Source organism: Rissa tridactyla, chromosome 5 (genome assembly GCF_028500815.1).
Source record: "Rissa tridactyla isolate bRisTri1 chromosome 5, bRisTri1.patW.cur.20221130, whole genome shotgun sequence".
Lineage (NCBI taxonomy): Eukaryota > Metazoa > Chordata > Aves > Charadriiformes > Laridae > Rissa > Rissa tridactyla.
Window position 1 is genome coordinate 24,199,387 of NC_071470.1, and position 21,308 is coordinate 24,220,694.

Here is a 21,308-nt window from a genome sequence, read left to right on the forward strand (position 1 = left end):
GTTTTCTCTGACTGCCTTGGAAGTTACCTGTGTTGTAAGAGACAGACACAATTGACAGATTGATTGACGAAGTGTTTCCAAACCAAAAAACTAGCATTTCCAAAGTGAATCTGCTCAGTCACCAACTACTGCATGCAGTTTAAAGTTGATCTTTTATTTGTAAAACTCATGACTATTCCTAACTCTGTCTAAAAAAAAGTGTTGTGAACTTCAAAGCTATAAAGAAATCACATTATATGCCACCTTAAAAAGACAGTACACACAAACCTTACAAAGTATTTAAACTTTTGCCCTTTCTGTACTTAAGTATTCCTTTCCTTATTGGATTTTACTTTGTACCACAAATATTTTTATGCTTTTCTAAAAGCAGGTTACTGATTTTATATAATAGTGTCAAGATCAGTAGCAGACTTAGGTTTGTAAAATCAGTGACTCAGTTTTACCATTTTGACATTACTTAAAATAAAATGGATACATACCTGCAGGAAGCAGAATTAATCTTAATTGTGAATTCTATTTTACATTAACATGAGCAATAAAACCTGGTCAGCAGATGCACAGGCTAATAAATGAAGAAAGGAGGTGCACTAAAGATAGGCACATTCAAAATTGCTGCCATCACAAGCAACCACTCCAGGTCAAACATTCTGTCCAAATAATGTTAAGCAACAAAACAGCTTTAACTATTAAGTACCTACCACCAACAAGTTTTGTTCAGGTAATACTTTAATTACATGAATGATGTATTACATGAATGATGGACTTCATATCAGTAAAATCATCAAAAGCATCTATTCAAAAAAAGTAAAAGTTCCTTAAAAAAAATTCTAGAATTATAAATTATCGCAAAATAAGAAAAGTTAAATGTGAGTAACAAAAAACCAAATCTTATTTTTCAAGTCTAATGTGAACTACCAGCATTAGCAAAGGACACTTTCTCTCCTTTTGTCTTCATTGATCTGCTTCCCTGTTCAGAAGTCCTGAAAGATTCAGTCTTGTAAGTGCCGCTGTTTTTGCTCGTCTTGAAGGCCTTGAACTTGACATTGGGACTGATTCTGGAATTTCATCACCACTGAAACGTAAAAAAATTAAAGTAAGGCCAAAAACTTGAAACATGGTCTTAAAAAGCAAAAGTACTTCTTAATAGTTATAAACTCCTTATTTTTTGAGAAGAATATATTAAATGTTTTCCAAGTGATATAGCGGTATGAGTAAGTGTTAGTAGTTGCAAAATAAACAAAACCCCCAAAAGATTAGGTGGTACCAAAGCAAACACACCCAATAGGCAAACAGGAACGACTGACCCTGGTCTCCCTAAAGTCTGTGGATTACTTGCTTGAGAAAGAGTGAGCACAGCTGAAAATTACAAAGATAATGTGATTTTAATGCTTATATCCTACAAGATCATAAGGGAAGGAATGCATTGCGTATATTCACTTATCAGTCATTTCTAGAAGCTTATCAACTACATGTTGAAAAACAAGCAACAAAAACGTGGAAGGGGAAAAAGAAATAAAAAATAAAGAGTTTGATTCCTCCACAGAACAGTTATTAAAAAAGCAGAAAAAGTGACTGGAAGAGTAATAATGTAAGCCAAAAACCTAACTTTTGTCAGCTAGAACGTATGTTAACTCTACGCACAAATCGTATGTGAAAAAAAAGAGAAAAGAATTACAGGCTCTTAGGCAATGATAAAATGTGAAGCTGTCAAATCTGCTATTGTTTCAGAAGTACCAATTCAAATAATATTTTTTATCCTTAAACATCTATCTGTGTATTAGCAATACAGAATATTAAAGATGCAGGTTTTGGGAAGGAAAAACATTTGAATTAAGTTTCCTTGCTAGAACCGACATCATGATTCTGATAGTGGAGAGAAAAGGATTTACCTTTCACTACCGTATTTTACAGTTGTGCCAGTTTTTCTTCTGCTCACAGACCTCAGTTCTGCTGCTGCTTTCTGTGGTCCTAAGTATAAGCAAAAGTCTCTTTTCATATCGTGATACCATTTCTTTTCTTAAACTAGTTTTGTATCTGTCTTCAGTGTTTGATATTGCATTGAAACATATAAATATGCAGTCACCACAGACAGAATGTGGTGACAAAACAAAACCAACAACAAAAAACGTGCAATGTATCACTTCTCCCATAAACACCTGTACGTTACTGTAAATGACTGTGGCCAAATTATCTTGAAATCCTGTAGTTGGAACTTTTTTTTTCTTTTTTAAATCTGTGTTGTTGGGAGAGGCTAATAGCCCCAAAATTTCCACAAAATAAACTATTTTAATCTTTTAACAAATAAAATTTTAAAAACTACAGAGTATGAAGACTGAATGGTTTTTATATCTATATGTTCACAGAAAGTTAGTATGAAATTATTTTATTAAAAACAACTAGTATCATGGCCAGAGAAAGCTAGTGCATACCTTTGCCAGCTTTGTTTCTTGTGGATTTTGATTTTGCAGTTGCTTTACTTTTAACTTCATTAACTGGAGTATGAAAAGCATCTTTATTATTTTCTGTCAAACAGAACAGCACATGCAGAAGTCATAATCAACTTTTAATTTCTCTTAAGTACCCGTAATTAAAATTTTAGCTGTTATATAAAAAAGACACAGTTTTAACCCCACCTTTTCCTTTAACTTAAGGCTAGAAGGAAGCTTAAAATGTCACCACGCGGCTATAACCCTGCCTTCAACATGGGTCAGTGACATGTAAACTATTCCTGCCAATTGTTGAGCCCCTTCCCCTGTGTCAGAAGTCAAGCCAGAGGGGTGGAAGACAAGCTTGGCTGAACAGCTAATTCCTCATGGAGCTCAAGAGGAAAAAGTTGTACCATCTCCGGAAGCAAGGTCAGCCTTCAGAGAAAGATTACAGAGCTGTGGTTCACGTACACAGGGAGATGACATGAAAGGCAAAAGGTCAATTAGAATTGGAACTGGCCAGTGTTGTCAGATAGGAAGAAGGGCTTTCTAAAGTATGTTAAAAGTAAGAGGAGATCTAAAAAAAAAAAAAAAAAAAACCAAAACAAACCCAAACATTGGACTGATAATTGTTGAATATAGTCACTTGACTAATAAGAATGAAGAAAAAGCAGAGTACTATGAGTACCAGCAATGAAGCTGGTCAGGGGTCTAGAGAACAAGTCTTATGAGGAACAGCTGAGGGAACTGGGGTTGTTTAGCCTGGAGAAAAGGAAGCTCAGGAAAGACCTTTATTGCTGTCTACAACTACCTGAAAGGAAGTTGTAGAGAGGTGGAGATCGGCCTCTTCTCCCAAGTAACAAGCAGTAGGACAAGAGGAAACGGCCTCAAGTTGTGCCAGGGGAGGTTTAGATTGGATAATAGGAAAATATCTTCACCAAAAGGGTTATCAAGCACTGGAACAGGCTGCCCAGGGAAGTGGCTGAATCACCATCCCTGGACGTATTTAAAAGACATGTACATGTAGTATTTGGGGGCATGGTTTAGTGACTTGGCAATGTCATGTTTACAATTGATCTTAAGGGTCTTTTCCAACCTAAATGATTCTATGATTCTAAGTCCATGAGGCCTGAGAGGATTCATCCCAGAGTACCAAAGGAGCTAGTGGATGTTATGACAAGACCCCTCTCAATCATCTACCAAAGGTCTTGGGAGTCTGGGGAGGTCCCCACTGACTGGAAGCTAGACAGTGTTATTCCCATCTACAAGAAGAGTGTGAGGGAAGATCCAGGGAACTACGGACCTGGATTACAGACAGGTTAGTCTGACCTCAGTTCCTGAAAAGATTATGGAGAAGATTATACTGGGTGCTATTGAAAGGCATTTAAAGAATAATGCAATCATCAGGCACAGTCAACATGGCTTCACAAAGGGAAATTCCTGCTTAACTAATCTGATATCCTTCTATATCACCCACCAAGTGGATGAAGGGAAGCGGCAGATGTAGTTTTTCTGGATGACTTTTGATGCTATCCCTCACAGCAGCCTTCTGGACAAGCTGTCCAGCTGTGGGATGAACAGCTTCACAGTGCGCTGGGTGAAGAACTGGCTAAAGGACAGGGCTCAAAGGGCTGGGGTTACATCTGGCTGGTGACTGGTCACCAGCAGCGGTCCTCAGTGTTCAATTCTAGGGCCAGTTGTGTTCAATATTTATCAATGATCTGGATGCAGGAGTTGAATGCACCATTAGCAAGTTTGCTGAGATACCAAACTGGGAGGTGCTGTTGACTCTCTTGAGGGCCAAGATGCCTCACAGCAGGATCTACATAGATTGGAGCACTGGACAATCACTAACAGCATGAAATTTAACAAGACCAAATGGCAGATTCTGCACCTGGGATGGAGTAATGCTGGGCACAAGATCAGCCCTGCAGAAAGGGATCTGGGGGTGCTGGTTGACAGCAGGCTCCACAGGAGTCAGCAGTGTACAGAAAACAGTACAACTATTTTCTCAAAAGCATACTTCCAACTTCCCATCCAATCAATATTTGAAGATATAAACATAGAAGATCCAGAAACAGACTAAAGCCCTGAAATAATCCACTATAAAATATAAACAATTAAAAGAAATGTTAAAAGAAAAGGTGATTGCTTGAAACAGTTGCATGTTAATATCTTTGCTTTACTGCTGCAAGCAAACTGAACTAAGTTTCATCCAATTGCTTTTCTGCTGAAAAATGTTAGGCTTTCTGTGCCACCAGCGTAATGTACACTGCAAAGGCATGTGCAGCTGCATAAACTGTGCAGGTGGTGGAAAGTCTTCCAGCTACTTCCACTTCAAGCTCTTAAGTAGCAATAAAACCAAATCTGGCTCCAACATATAAGCTGGTACAAAGACAGACCGGTGTCAACACTAAAGATGATAGCTACATACTGCTTTAATACAGTCTGGAAGAAGCACGGGCAAACTCCAGGTAACTCCAAAGTCTAAAAACCCCACAAAGTACTTGTTTCTTCTTCCAAGATAGCGAGTCATATTCTAAAGATGAGGTACTCAGCAATAGCATTTAGCAGGCACATGAGCGTGCTAAACAGCTGAAAAAACCAGCCCATTTTAATACTATCTTTGTTAAAAAGAAAGAGCTGCAGAGCAGACCTTAAGACTCAAAATACAGCACTGGTTATACTACAGCAATATTGAGAACAAGAACAGTACAAATATTTTAAACTGTATGCATATTTACTAGAAGTTACCTTCCCCGTTTTTTTCAAAAAGTAGATTAATGTAACAGAGGAAAACTAAAACTTATTTTCATACACATCTAAACAAGTCACTCAACTGTATACCTACTACTAAACTACACCTGTCCTGACTTACCTTCTTCATTTTGAAAAGTATTTTCAGACAACGTGATGTCAGTTTCCTGTGTCCTTTCAGAGTGGTCTTTGCACACATCAGGGCCTTTGGTCAAGTTCATCTTGATCTTCTCAATAGCTCTTTGACACAGTTTATCTTTCACTTTCTGGAGAAGAAACATTTAATGCTACTTAATTTTACAGCTATTTCTTTTATACATTAAATTTACCCACTGATAGGATTAGTTAAATTTACTGTATGAAGAACACAATGTGTGACATGAAAATGATTAGTCAAGCTGAAAGGAGAAACACTTTCCCCATCAACACCAGGCACTAAAAACCCAAAATAAGTTTTGGTTTTCTTTTTTAAAGGAAACATAAAAAACATTAAAGCAACTGGACATTTCCAGCTGACTCCTAGAGCATTGCTTCCTCTGGATGATATGCCCATAGTGGATCAGCATTCATTTCAATGTACCATTGCCTTCCTCCGTCACACTCCCAAATTTTACTTTATTTTTTTCATATTAATAAAAGCATCAATGTAAAAACTTTCACATCAGCCTTGTAATCCCTTCCCACTTATCTTAAATCAAGCACCCTTTTCATGTTGCCTAATGATCTTACAGTTATGTAAGTTTAGGCATAAAAATTCAGCTGTTAATAATTAACTGAAGATAAGCTATCCAAACTGTAAAAAGACTTAATATTGAATTTAGTTTTAACGTAGTAAAATTAACTACACCACAGCTATCAAAAGAACTTAACTCTACTGAAATGTATCAAGTTAGGCACACTGTTTTATGCTGGTTTTACTATCTATGGTAGCTGAAATACATAAATCACCCAGTAATATCAGCTCAGATTTTTGTAAATGACTCATCGAAAATTAATTTTCAAAGACTGGTTAAGAGAGAAATTCCAGTCACGTTGCCACAGTAAACAAAAGGCACTTAATTGTTAAGCTTATCAGAATATTAGATTGCTAGTGATTAAAACAGTAAACATGTTATTTATGTACTACCTCTAGAATCTCATTGAGGAGAACCAGAAGATTTTCTGTGGATGAACTACTGAGTTCTAGTGAGTTTAAAGCTTTTGCGTAAATACGAACATCTGGTGCAGTTGGGTCCATCAAGATTTCATTGCAAATTTTCATTGCTAAACTATCATGCACTGTTAAGTCCTGTAAAGGAAAGAAATCAGATATCAGAAATTTTGCTGGGAACTATTTATAAAAGACAACAATGAGATAATTCTGATTTAAGCATCTAATGACTAATTTCAGAGAGTAAACATTTTCTTAAAATGCAGTATTTTGAGTATTTACACCAACAGATTTTTATAAATACTATAAATACTGTTCCAAATATAGACAATTAGGCATTATGCAAGTTTCTACTAGCATTTTTTAATTGTAGGAGGGAGGGGAAATTGGGGGTGGGTGGTGGGAAGAGTTCAAGATAAAAGATTTAATTACCTAAACAGTCACAGGATCTCAGATAGTTAGCAGTAAGTGAAAGGGGTCAGTTTTTAATCTCTAGACACAAATACTGTTTTCCTCCAGTTTAACACACTGTACCTGGTAGTCCTGAGACTTTTTAGACTGAGGTTTCAGTCCACTTGGTCTGGTCAGGTCCACTAACAGTTCAGAAACATTACTGACATCTATTTCAGCCAAAGGTGAAGTTGCAGGAGCATTTAATAGTGTTTGCAGAGTTGGAAGATAAGCTTCTTCAAAGCATTCCTGGTTAGACCTGTTTCAATTGAGTCAAACGTAAGTAGCATAATGAGATAAAATTAAACCTCAATTCACCTCTAAATTTTCTATTCTATGATGAAAGTTCAGAAACCCATTACAACACATCAGTCAAAGCAAAGTGGGAGCAGCCACCTAGGTAGAGACAGCCAGCAGGAACAAGACATCAAAACTGCTTCACAGAACCAATTTTTTTAAGTTTTAGCACACAGTGTTTCAAGTAAGTTCTAAATAACACTAACTGCCTCTGAACAGTTTGAAAGTTCACCCTTACACCCTTACTACTGAAAATCTAACCGACCTATATAGATATATTGTCTCTTAAGGGACAGAAATACATTTGCTATAAATCTTTTATTTAGATTAATCTTCTTCTGCTCATTCCTCCTTCCTGCTAGCATTTTTCTTTAGGGATACTTCTCATTGTGTAAGAAAGCAAGGAAGCCTGGCAAAAAAAAAAATACAGTGGCTAAAATTTTTGGAAGAAATACTTGTGCTTTCTTTTCTCAGAAGAGTTAATAACTCCTGCCAAGCAAGTCTAAAAATCATGTTACACTTGGTTCTGCAGCAAGTTGTCTAAAAACAAAAAGTACAAGGTACTAGTTGCTGAAGTTAAGCCTTTTTTGTTTCTGATACTTGTTAACCTTCTATTGGAACCCAAACAGATTCAGGAAAAAACTAAGAAAGTAAATGACTTCAAAAAAGCAGACTGATCGCTGCTGGATTATTGAGCCAGATCAGCTGACAAAAAGACCTTTTGAGCACTAAAACTGGGGCAAGAAAGAATGGGACCAAGAACTCTCCCCTTCAGCAGCTTTAAGGCTTTAGATTGGCTCAAGCATAACTGAAGCATCATTCAGATTATTTCCTGTAAATTAAATAAATAAATAGAAGTCTATCAGCATATAGGCACAGGAAGAAGGCAGAAGTTTCTCCTCTTAAGCTGCCAAAGTTTATTACTCTTCAGAAAACCCTCCATGAATAAGAATTTTTCCCTGGTTACAGGATCCTGTCCCTGTTGTTAGTGTGCCATGCCACTGTACTGACATGACAGATTATCTATAGAAGTCACCATCAACATTTTTTCCCCTCACAGAGTTCAAATACTTAATTTTAAAAAGTAAGCCTCTTGATTATATCTGTGACCAGATGAAGAGGTTAACAGAGCAACACTCAGAAAACAAACAGAATTTTAAAATTCGGTGAGAGATCCGCACCAAAATTAGGTATGAAACTCTGCAAAATCTCAATCATAACCCGAGTTTTCCTTTTCTAAATGTCAACTTTGCAGACAGTTCTGAATTACACATGGTAATTAATAATTCTTGTCTGAAAATACAGCATTGGTAACCAAAGACACTCCATGATTCATCTTAAAATGAATCGTTTGTGATCCAGAATGCGGATAATGTTTTGAGAGAGAAAAATCAATGAGGTTTCCTAACTAAACAGAGACTCCAAATCAATGGGCCAGACTAAGATTTAGGATTTTTTTTACCGTTTTTCTGATTTTTGCTGAAAGCATACACCTTGTTTTTCTTTTCAAGAAAAAGATAATCTAATGAAGTGCCAGAAGGAGTTCCCTCATTTGCAAGTGATTTTGAAATACATAGAATTACTCAGATGAGCAATCATTAGGACTTATAATTAAAAAAAAATAATAATAAAATATATACTCACTGGGTCAGAAGACAACATTCATAGGTAAAATAATATCAATGTTAAATAAAAGCTTAAATTCATTACTTGATATCAGAGATACTGGAATCATACAAAATTAGTTTTTCTGTTACTTATTTTCAAAAGCATTTAAGTAAGGAAAACCCCATTCTGTAGGAGACTGGGTATTTTCCTCTTTTTTTTTTTTCCTGACAACATCAAAATCCACATTTGTTTGGTCTTTTTTCCTCTCCAAACCAACTCCTCTTTGAACTACTCCTCTTAACAGCGCAATTTATAAGCCACAAAAAATGTAATTCAATTTGTTTTGGAAAAATAGAAAAGGTAGTATGTAATACACCTAAATTAAATCTTAACCATAAAAAAGCAGATAAAAACTCAGGTAGTTCAGACTAGCTAAACCCACTATCAACAAAAGCAAGTTAAACATTTTTTTGCCTTTGAGCAAGTAAAAGGAGATGAGAATTACTATTTAAACTCCTATCCCCTTACATAACCTCTCTACCTCTTTTGTCCACTACCAAAATAAACAGGAGATTTTGAATCTCCTGTGAATTTAGACTGGAATACTATTTCATTAAAAACCAAACAAAAACAAAACCCAAACCACAACCAACCAGCCTGCTGCTTTGATATCTGCTGTGCACCGATTATTTTCTTTTGAAGCATTCTTGCTAGCTACTTTTTAGTAACACTTCAAAGTCTACCTGTAGTGCTCAACAGCATAAATAAGTAAAGCACATCTTTTTAAATTAATCTTTTATTCAGCATCTTGAAGAACAGTTTCAATTACAGGCTTAGGAAAGAAAAAAAGTGGAAGGCCACAGGGGTAAGAGGGAATTAATGGAAAGTCTTCAGAATAGTCATAGGTTGAGATTATATACGTTCAAAAGTAATACGCCCAGGAGGGAGAACTACAGCATTAGGTCTAATTTGCATTTGTGCTATTTCTACTTGTGCAAGATCAAAAGAGGTTCCTAAAGCTGCTAGACCAATGTATATTTTCACATAATTTACAAAGGCCATACCTATTTGCGTAAGCAAATAAAGGGAAGAAAACTCCCAGACAATGTCTAAGCCGAGTATCCTCTTCAGTCACAGGATTATACCACAACAAAACAAGACGAGAAAGAAGCTTGGCACTAATCAGCCTCCCAGAGAACATCAGTTTGGCTATCCCTTCTGCAGCTTCTGTCCTAAGCTCTGAAAACTGAAGAAAGAACTGATGATATACACAACACAGCAACAACAGCATTTTTCACTAATACTTCATAGTAATAGTCTACATCCTATTTTGCCAATCAGTTCCCTACATTCACAAATTTGCACCCGAACAGAATTCAAAGCTAACTCAAGATTAACATTAGTCTTTACCGGTGAAAAAGTTGTGGTCATTTTCTAGGACAACTATTTTAACATTAAACCATTAATCAATTACACATCATGTAATGTTCACATGCAACTTAATGGGATGGCAAACCTTCTGCAAAAGTTGCTTTAAAACAGAAGTAAAGCAAATTTTATAGTATTTCTTACCTCACTGTCTAAGAAACCTGAAAGAAGCTGCAGGAGGTTGTGAACCGTGGCCGTCTCTTCTTCTTCCTCCTCTATTGTTTTACCTTTTTCCTCACAATTTTCAGCTGTAATGTGTGCATCTTCACTTTGAGAGTCATTGCCTCTTCTAGCTTTAAATGGCTCAATCCCAAACAGCATTAGTTGATCAAAGATTGCCTTTAAAGCACTGAGCTTTACCTTTATATTATCTATTTGTAAAACCTAGGTTTAATAAGGAAAATACATACATCATCTTACAGTAGATCACCAATCATCACTAACATTAAGCATAATAAAATTTTTTGCTTTAGTAGGATTGTTTAATTTGGGAAGCTTTTTATAATACTTTGGACAAATTTCAGACTTTAGGAAGGTGTGATATGTGTTTAAACCTAGATTTATAATACAGTCTGTGAAAGAATTTATCGAGTCACCTATGCAATTTCCATTACATAAAATCAATTGACTCTCACTCACAGAGTGAGCGTGCATGTATGAGATATAATTTTATCGTTCAAACTTCTAAACAGACATTGGACAAATAGAAAGTCTATTTGCCTATAGTAGCTTCATAGTGCTAGGCACTACAGAAAAAAATACATAAGACAATCCCTGCACTGAAATACTGTATAGCTTAATTAAAATAAAGAGTATATAAAAAGACAGCAGGGAGCAAGATAGTAATAAACGTCAAAGTTGCATAAGTTGCTATATGTATTATAGTTCAAATTAACGTTCAAATAAAGCCATACAGTGATCTATGAGATCCTAGATGTGTTCAGCCCAACACCCTGCTTTTGATGGCAGCCTACACAAAGAACATGGCTTTTAGTACCTACAGAAATTAATTACTTAAGTCTAAACTAAGCTGCTAAAACAACTGAAATCCTCCCTAAACAAACTGATTTTTGATGAGATATACTCAAAGGCAGATTAAAAACAGTAGGATTTCCTAACTTTTTAGGAAGCTGAAGTTCTCCTGCTATGGTGACTGACAGCTCTATCATCTTGTCTGAGCCCAGTATATAATCTCAAGGCCTGCTATCCGTTCTCTTGAACGTGTACATGAACACATTCTTAATAAAGCACAATGCCCCCCTGAACTTCTTTTAAAGCCAGGGTCTGAAAAGTTAACAGTAGTGTCATCCTTTATATAATTAGCTCAGCATCAGAACATTTACCACAAAGGTGGGAGATGTGGGTATTACAGCACACAATGTGTTCCATATTCATAGATGTTTGGCCATGCTATTGTTTGTTGGTTTGAATATTGCTTTATCCTCTAATTAACAACTCTTACTTAATCCATACAAAATTAATAATTCAGAAATTAAATTGGACACCCAAGATCACAGGTAAGTATGTAACAGAAATTAAAAACAAACCATCACAGTCATATTTTTAGTTTGGTTTCCCAAGGAAGGAAGGCTTACAGAATCCTACAGCTTCTCTTTTCCATGTTAATAACATAAATACATGACAGTTTTCATCCAAATCCATAAGACAAAGTGAGACCTTACAGGAAAAGAATTCCTACAAACTTTCAAGACAACAAAGGAAAGGCATGCTACTACCAAGACACCATATAAGCTTGAATATTATTAGACATCAGAAAAACCCACATAAAACCAGTCTCCAGATCCAGATCTTTAGGAAATCAGGAATTATTGGTGCTCAAATAACATAACTACGTAGAATAGCTTGTTACAGATACAAGACTAGTTTTATTTACTTAGTCACACAGATCACCCTTCCATTCCCCATCAGACTTTTTACCTGTAACAGCAATGCAAGCTGTTGTCGGGCAAATTCTTTGTTCTGAAGGGCACAGCAACCCAAACACAGAACTGACATATTTCTCACAGCTGGATGGACATTAGTTACGCCAGGAAGTATCTGGAAACAACAGTATTAGACTTTACAGTTGAAATACATAAATCAAAAATAAGAAACCAACTACTAAGATGTGCTTACTGAAACTAAAAAGAACCTAGTTTTGATACAAGATTGGAAAGTGATAGATACTATATACTCTGTTTATCTAGATACAAACAGAAGCAGATTGAGTAGGCCGTTTCAAAGCAGTAGTAAAATAATGGCAAAAATTACACGAGTGTTTTGCTTTGTGTTTGTTTTTAATAAATATTTGTTTTCAAACAAAATTGAACTGACCACTCATTATGAAATTTGTGAAATAAAAAAACAAACACCCAACAACAAACACAACAAACCTACGCATTTCTTCATAAAAGATATGAGCATTCTTGCAGAGAAACACCACCCAGTTTCAAGTTCTAAGGGCTAGAGCCCCTGGCCAGTGGAGACCAAGACAAAAAATTCATTGAGTACCTCAGCCTTGTCCATGTCCCAGGTGACCAGGTCTCCTGTTTCCTTCCAGAGAGGGCCCACATTTTCCCTAGTCTTCCTTTTGTCACAGACGTACCTATAGAAGCTTTTCTTCTTGCCCTTGACGTCCCTGGCCAGATTTAACTCTATCTAGCCTTTAGCTTTCCTAACCTGATCCCTGGCTGCTTGGACAATTTCTTTGTATTCCTCCCAGGCTACCTGTCCTTGCTTCCATCCTCTGTAGGCTTCCTTCTTCTGTTCAGGAGCTCCTTGTTCATCCATGCAGACCTCCTGGCATTTTTGCCTGACTTCCTCTTCATTAGAATGCATCGCTCCTGAGCTTGGAGGAGGTGATGCTTGAATATTAGCCAGCTTTCTTGACCCCCTCGTCCCTCCAAGGCTTTATCCCACAGTACTCTGCCAAGGAGATCCCTGAAGAGGCCAAAGTCTGCTCTCCTGAAGTCCAGGGTAGCAAGCTTACTGTGCGCCCTCCTCGTCACCCTAAGGATCTTGAACTCCACCATATCATGGTCACTGCAGCCAAGGCTGCTCTTGGGCTTCACATTCCCCACCAGCCTTTCCTTGTTGGTGAGAACAAGGCCCAGCATGGCACCTCTCCTCTTTAGCTCCTCTATCACTTGGAGAAGGAAGTTCTCATCAATGCATTCCAGGAAGCCATTCCAGTAGTGAGGCTGCTCCTGTCTGTCTATAGAGGGCCTCATCTGCTCTGTCTTCCTGGTTGGGTGGCCTGTGACGCCCCCCGCAGGGTGACCCCCACTGTAATGTCACCTGTCCCTGCCCTACCTTTAATGCTGACCAATAAGCTCTCAGTCAGCTCCTCATCCGTTCCCAGGTAGAGCTCCATGCACTCCAGCTGGTCCTTGACATAGAGGGCGACACCCCCTTCTCATCTCCCTGGCCTGTCCTTCCTGAAGAGCCTGTATCCTTCAATTCAAACACTCCAGTCATAGGAGCCATCCCACCACGTCTCCGTGATGCCAGTAAGACCAGATATGCACACATCTCTGACTCCTTTTTGTTTATTCCCCATGCTACCTGCATTTGCATAGAGATATTTAAGTTGGGCCCTCGATGAAACTAACTTACTGGATGGAGTGGCTAGTTTGCCTTTATGCTGCACTCTGTGTGCTCTCCTGATGACCTGCAACTCTTCTCCAGGTTCTGGGCATCTGTTACTGGTATTGGCATCATATTGGTAGGAGTGGGATGGACTGCAGTTCTGCTCCTCCAGCAACTCTTGTTTAAAGTCCTCTTAACAAGCTTGGCAAGCCTCTGACCAAAGATGCTCCTCCCCTTCTCTGACAGGTGGATCCCATCAGGCCCCAGTAGACCTAGTTTCTCAGGGCAAGTCCCATGGTCTAAGAAGCCAAACCCCTGGCTGTGGCACCAGTCCTGTCACCATTTCTTGATTTGCCAGATTCGACTGGCCCCATCAAACCCCTTCCCTTTGACCAGGAGGACTGATGAAAAAACTACCTGTGCCCCAGAGTCCCTGACTGCTGCTCCCACCTTTCCTTGCACATGGAAGGGCTGAAAGAAAGGTCTATATGAGTTCCAGTCTTTCCTAGATGAAAAGTTTTTGACTATCAACGAAAAAAAAAAAAAATCTTTAAGTTCTCTATTAGCAATCTTATAACCTCAGCTGATAGCAAATGCAAGTAACTAAAGTACCAGCAAGGGCAGTCAGCAGATGCCTAAGCACCACAATTAGAACAGCATAATTCAGCACTGTCCAACAGTGTCATACATTAGTCAAATATTTACCATATTCCTGTTTTATTTTAGTATCTCTCTGTCACAACCAGTTCTGGCATAGGAGCTCAGAACAGCATATCTGGACTGCACCTCCAAGACACTAGGTTCTGGGAAGGCTTAAAAGCACCAGCCACAGCACTACAGATACAGCAAAGTGAGAGTGAAATAATCACAAACCATCCTACCAGCACCCAAGGCCTAGCTATGATGTATCCATTTTTATGATAATGTAAATAGTATTTATTCCGACATACCAGAGATTCGATGATTTCTCTAATGGTTGGACCGATTCCTTTAGAAAGGGACATGATCTTCAGGAGCTCATAACACAGCATCAGACACTTCAACAGTGTTTCAGGATCGTTCTTCAAGTGGGTCAGGGAAAAGAGAAAAATGTTATTAATACAAATGGTGGCTGAGTTAAGGAGAATGGGGACATTAATAATTTTTCCCTACCCAAATAAACATTTCCTGTCCACTACACATTTGTTGTGCAAGAATATTAATCAAAATCTGTCTATAAACTATGATGAAGAGATTCAGGTTCATGTTTTCAGTTAAGAGTAAAATTAGTAAAAACAAGACCCTTGAAGAATTCTTTAGTTACTCAAGGACAAAAGAGCAGTTTAACTGCAATTAATTTTTTGCTAGAGCATACCATCAGCTTCTATACGTGATGAAGGAGAATACTAATATCATAAGTGTTCATTTTCAATTTTAAAAATTTAGATGATACAAGGCCAAACTACAGTTCTTTTAAAACTATGAATAAACAACAAAACATAACCAGCACTTGGGAATACAGGAAGGGAACAGACCTTCTCCACACGCATTTCTTTAATTTCAGGTTGCTCCGCTTCTTTTATCAGATCGCTTTTATTGTGTTCCAACTCAGTTATTTTCTCTTTTAATACTGATGCTTTATTAAAATCCTGCAGAGTAATGCATTCTTCCAAAGCTTCTTTTGCTTCAAAAAGTTTCACTTTTATTTCAGCCAACTGAAATACAAAGTAAAAAGAGAATTAATATAATACCATAACCTTCATGGTATTAGCCAACAATACACTATTGACACTAGCCAATAATACACTACTATATAAAACTCTTACTAGGTGAATATGCTTAAAAAATATTTTTCTCATTAACTAAAATCTGCTTACCTTAAGCTCCCGCTTTCTTATTTCAGCAGCATCAATAGGCTGGTCGACTGTAATAATTGGCTCACGAATTTCTGATATAATTTCTGCAATCTATTGTTACAAACGTTATATTAGTGCGATTAATTTCAGCTCAGATGTCAGATACTAAGCATTTATCTTTTCCAAATTTAAAATACCATCCTTCTGAAAAAGTATTGAACGTTTGTGCAGTTTCCCTTAACAGCTAATTCAATGCAAATAAATTCTCAATTTGACAATACAGAGTCTAGTGTTTTCTACCATTTAGCTAGGTAAGCGAGAAAACAGAAGACTCTACACCCATGAATAAGTTAAGCAGTTTCTATGCCAACAGTTCACAGGCACCATCTCCTCTAGATCTGAACACGTGCTTTAAAAAGAATTACTGATAATGAGAGTGCAGTTTTTCATCTGCTACTACTTCAATCAAAATACAACTAAGAACACTATCATTTAAGGTCTATAAACCACCATGTGTAGTATAAGAAGCCATGCAAGTAATTTAATTTGAAGCCAAATACACACATAGAACTAGAAGCAGAACTAGGCTGAGAGTTTTTCTGTTGGTTAGGGGTTTTCTTTAAAGTCAGACCCATTACATTAATAAAAAATGAGATGAAACATGAGTAAAATGAAAGACTGAATGAGACAGGATTGCCTTAATTTGATTTATCTTGTATCAGATCACCTCAGTTTAATTTCCTCTCAAGCTGTACCAAATCAACAGAATGCATTGAATCAGTGTATTTTACTAGAATAGAAATGCACAATTTACTATACTATTGTACTATAATGCTAAGATTACCACAGCTCTTCCATCATGATCATGTAACAAACCTATACCCTAGCTCTACCAACTGGATTGAGGTTTTACAAAAGTGGTCTCTGTTCTTAGGTCCAGGGTTCTTTTAAAATATTTGAGCAAAACCAAGTGTCTATTTTTCAGGAGTCAAGTTTAAATAATTATGCTATATATAAAGACTCTACTATATAAAACACTTTTCTTGTAAAGGTTTTTAGTACCTATCTCAGCTAAAAGGAATGAAGAGAAATCTAAAACCTGGAAATATATATTATCCTCACTTTGAATGTTCTGTTCTAGTGAAAACTGTTTGGATCTAATATGACAAAGGATTCTGAAACAGGCTGTCGAAGTGCAATACTTTCTTAATTTGAGAATTATATTTACAACACCAGCCAAATTCCTAAAGATAAAGATCTTTAGATAACCACAAAATGCAGCTACGAAAAAAAAAGGGGGGGGGGGACAGAACATAAATGCTTTTCCAAGCTAAAAATATTTTTAATTTATATATTTTAATATTTTAACTCCTGATATTTCTGTTAGAACGTCTCATAAAGGCTGTTTGATATTTGGGGAGGGCAGAGCCTAGAAAACAATGAGCGTTTAGAATTACTTACAATTTGAATCCTTCTGTCATCATCCTTAACGATACCGAGTAATCTTTCCGCAAGCAGGGATACAAGGGCTGTTGAAGTTGCAGGTAAAATGAGAATCTTTTGTAAAGTAACTAAGAGATGTTTTCTGCATCGAAGAGAAAAAAAACCCAATCAATCTGTTTGCTTATTCAAGAAAGTGGAAGACATAAGAGTTAATATTTTACCTACTTTGAGTTAGTGTGCTGAAGACTTTATAATACATTATAAGAAAATTTCTCTATAGCTATATTAACTGCTGAATGGATTTTCTTACTTAGCAGTGTTTTGTCTTTTCCTAATTTTACCTGATTTCTCTTGAATATGAAATGCTGACTCTTTTAATCAGGTGTCACTACTGTCCAATGAAAGGTCATACCAGCAGAAAACAGTCAGAATATCAGTACTGTAGAATGCTTTCCTAGACATTATCTGTCTGGAAACTAAAAAAGAAATTACAAGTTAAACTATCCTGCCAGTTTGGCATACATATAATGCATGCCACTGAGAGTTAGAAATTATTGCTGTGTTTGTACTAGCGTAACTGCTATATTTCACAAAATGCCTTTGATGGTATGAACTTCCATATTTATTCACTCTTATTTCTTCACGTCAAAAGGCTGTTCAAATTATAGGAATGACACAGTTAACACAGTGCAATTCAGCTTGGTATCTAAAACATCTGTAACCTTTTAGGCTTCAGCAGACTGGACTTAAAAACATAAGAAACACACATGCTACTTACTACAAGTCATGTGCTGAGAATTACTCCATTTATCTCCTTTTTTTTTTTTATATACTATGTTCCAAACGAACAGTCCTGTAACTTCATAATCTCAAAAATACGTTATGAAAAAAACTGAATTTGTTCTCCCCACACAATGTTGTATCTGCATTAAAACTCATTTTTCCATAAAAGTAAGCAGACAATACATTTGGCACACTTTTGGGAACAATTCCATTAGAGAGACTGTGTCTTTTTTTTTCCAGCTAGCAATAGAACCGTATTTTGTCTGTTTGATCAGGTTATTTTCCCAACAGAGACTCTATGTCTATCCACAGGCATGAATGCCATAAGCTTAATAACACAAATTTTATATTTGAGTTTACCTTCCTCCCTCTTCCATGGTATCCATGCAGCCTATGATAAGAATCAGTTGCTGGCCTATAAATTCTTTTGTCATCAGGTTTTCAAAACAAGTGAAGTCTTCTCTTTGTTCCTCACTAAGAAGTGGCATATTTTGAAGGTAACTGAATCCAAATAGAACAGATATAATTACATTCAGAATCATTGTTGGAAAGAAACAAAACAAAAAGCCCCCAAAACAAAAAAAAACAAACAATCCCCCCACCCCAAAACACACAACTGCAAACCCCTACCACTTTCCTGTCCTGCATAAACAAGTGGTTACCTTAGCTACAAACCTTTAAAATTAACGTTTGTGTTCTCTTTTTCCAGAAAGTTATTTTTACCAAATAATGAACAGTTTAAAAATAATGCACTTCTTTAAAAAAATTCCTTGTTTGAGAATGCAAAACAGTAAGAAACAGAAAATAACAAGTTATGCTTGTACATGTGTTTTCAGTTCTGCACGCCTGCATAAAGACGGCATCTTAGGAATAAATGTATACATGTACCATTTTTCATATTTACAACTAGAATTTTTCTGTGTATTTAGGTACTATTTATTCTTCTACATGTTCAGAAGTGTTATATTGCCTATAAGACAAAATACAAGAAAATCATTAAAGTGTGCAGTGAATTTATAATTCTTTATCTGATCAAGTATGCTATCACAGAAGAACAACAATCTGTTGTCAGATACACTCAGACACATCACATGGAAACTGTAATCAGTTTGCTCCTTTTTTTTTTTTTCCTAGAGTCATCGTTCTTTTATCCATCAGTGAGAACATGCATGTTCAGAAAATCTGGAGTGAAATATATTGTGTACAACATTCAATACTGAATATAATGTAATATATAAAATTCAAATACTGATATGAGCTGTGAAAAAGATGTTTATTTTCACCACAGCTTTCCAGATACTTTTCATCAACAGCTCATTAAATTTAGCAAAATTTAAAAAATTCTTCAAAGTTAGGAAAAAAATGTAGCTACTATTTAAGAACATCTGAAATTACAATACTGTAAGCAGCTGTTTCCGATCATTTAACAATGTTACCTGCACCAGATAACAGTGAAATACCTACATGAAGCTTACAATGTTACATTTTTTCTTAAGTATCAATGACTTGCAATTTCTTGCTCCTCCTAACTGATACTCTCACAGTGCAAATAGAGACTTGGATTGTACAATTGTAAATCTTACCCGAAACAACTGGTGGCACAGCTCACCAATGAATAGTTTAACAGTTGATACTGCAAAGTACCAGCAAACCTAATCAATCTTACTCTCCCTCTTCCTGAAGGGGAAGATAACTGAAGGCATTTTGAGTAAGATCGGATGGAAAAAAGAAAATCTTTTTTTTGGAGAACAAATGTTTTATGGATTCTTAAATTAAGTATGAATGAATAAATTTACACCCACCAGACTGAATCCAGATTTCAAAATTAAGGAAGCACAGATGCTTCATTTATTAAAAATTTATGAAACATGTTAGCTCACTCTACATTGAAAAGTAGCAATGATTTCTGTAAGTACTACTATAATACTACACCCACTGAATTGAGAAAAAAATACACATATTTTTAATTGGAAACATCTATCAAAAAATGCATTTTTCAGCAGATCTGATTTATAACCATTTCAGGAAACTTCACGCTACATTTTGCAAGTACAATACCTTAGTTAAGATTTCTCAGCATTCTCCATGCTCACAAACATAAATTCTGTTAAAATTTTATGTTGAGAGTAAAATATCCCACTAAGACAAAAATAAAAATTACCTTTCTTCACTTTGGTAAAAAGATTGACTTAAGAAAACATTCCTTTTTTTTCCCCTATTAAGTGTTCTGTAATTGGCTCATTTAACAGCGCTGACACTGCCTTCAAATATAACTTTTTGGGAAGCATGCCTGCCTGAGCAGGGGAAAGCGAGGGGAATGAACTTTCAGTTTCAAAAGCACTTCTCTTGGGGACAGCAGCCGAATTTTACTTTATATTCACAAATTACAACACTGAAAAAAGTATTGGTTTCTGCAACCTTTAAAAACCTCTTTCTGCAAACTCTTTGCAAACACACAGCAAGCTACATAGTAACAGATGGACAAAGGATAGCTGCATACTACAGAGCAATTATTCTATTGCCTTAAATGGCAAAGTATTATATGCTATTGTTCTAGAAGTCCATCTTGCTGATAATTCATGAGAAAGGACATTCCAAAAATTGTTTTCAAGTTATAAATTTGCTTTTTACAGTTTTTGTTTAAACAAAGTAAATCCTCTGAAAAATGTTAAAAAGTTTTAAAAAAAAATAAAATTAAAAAAAAAAATCACTGTTCAAGCACAACTTTGGCTTTGGAGGAAACCTGAATAGTCGAATAAAAGAAATATTCTCTTGTCTAAAAAAATAAATCTATTTTTAGATTTATTTTTAAATGCAATGTACCTTAATAAATAATCTGCATATATAGCTGGTTCTGGCAACATCTGTTCTAGTAAATCTTCACCTTCTTCACCTTTTGATTTTAGATATTCACAAAGACATCTCCAGTACAACACATTCTCAGCTGTTAAGTCTTCCAGTGGAATCAGTTTTCTAAACAAAAATAAATAGAGCTAAATAAAATAAGGTCAAAGACAACAAATGCACAGAAATAGACTATTTCCTAAAATGAAAATAAAATCCTGTCAAAGCTATTCCCCACAGAAATACTTAAAGACCGACAAAAATAACTTCCTCTTCCTTAAGTGAGGACACGGAGCTCCCTGAGCCTCTCACTACATTGCACTTTTCAGTATTTTAAATCAAGGCTGCTTATTTCAGTTCGCAGAAAGGTTATGTTCAGCCCTTCAGACCTCCTAGCACAACCACCCAAGTACTTCAACTCCATGAAACACTGTTATTACTGTACAGGTCTGGAAAACTGAACTCCATTAATCTGCAGAAATGCAACAACTGCATTAAATTGTTTTTCAGCTCCTGTTTATGAATTGTTTCTTCCGTTCTTAATACAAGACCTTCACACAATATTTAAGTAGGAATCATAGTATGTCAAATGCAAAAAGTAATAGAACTGCTTCCCAGCATCTCTGTAAGCTCTTCCTCTGTCTACCTGTCATACACCCCCCACTCCTTTTTATAATCATAGTCTTTTCCATCCTAAGT

General features: G+C 36.2%; 1 protein-coding gene across 3 annotated transcripts in view; it reads right to left on the minus strand.

Annotated features, from left to right (window-relative positions):
- Positions 1-133: 133 nt before the first annotated feature.
- The window catches only part of NCAPG (non-SMC condensin I complex subunit G), a 30,233-nt gene continuing 9,058 nt past the window's right edge, over positions 134-21,308 (minus strand). For 2 of the 3 annotated variants that reach the window (XM_054201957.1, XM_054201959.1), the window contains exons 7-21: positions 20,589-20,738; positions 18,126-18,266; positions 17,001-17,124; positions 15,561-15,650; positions 15,219-15,398; positions 14,655-14,765; positions 12,055-12,174; positions 10,261-10,500; positions 9,753-9,934; positions 6,868-7,042; positions 6,310-6,471; positions 5,305-5,449; positions 2,430-2,522; positions 1,890-1,968; positions 134-1,072 (exon numbers count right to left, since the gene is read on the minus strand). In XM_054201957.1, the coding sequence (XP_054057932.1) occupies positions 952-1,072; positions 1,890-1,968; positions 2,430-2,522; positions 5,305-5,449; positions 6,310-6,471; positions 6,868-7,042; positions 9,753-9,934; positions 10,261-10,500; positions 12,055-12,174; positions 14,655-14,765; positions 15,219-15,398; positions 15,561-15,650; positions 17,001-17,124; positions 18,126-18,266; positions 20,589-20,738 (2,113 nt within the window). In that variant the 3' untranslated portion in view covers positions 134-951. The remainder of the gene's footprint in view (positions 1,073-1,889; positions 1,969-2,429; positions 2,523-5,304; positions 5,450-6,309; positions 6,472-6,867; positions 7,043-9,752; positions 9,935-10,260; positions 10,501-12,054; positions 12,175-14,654; positions 14,766-15,218; positions 15,399-15,560; positions 15,651-17,000; positions 17,125-18,125; positions 18,267-20,588; positions 20,739-21,308) is intronic. The other variant, XM_054201958.1, reaches the window with a different exon arrangement.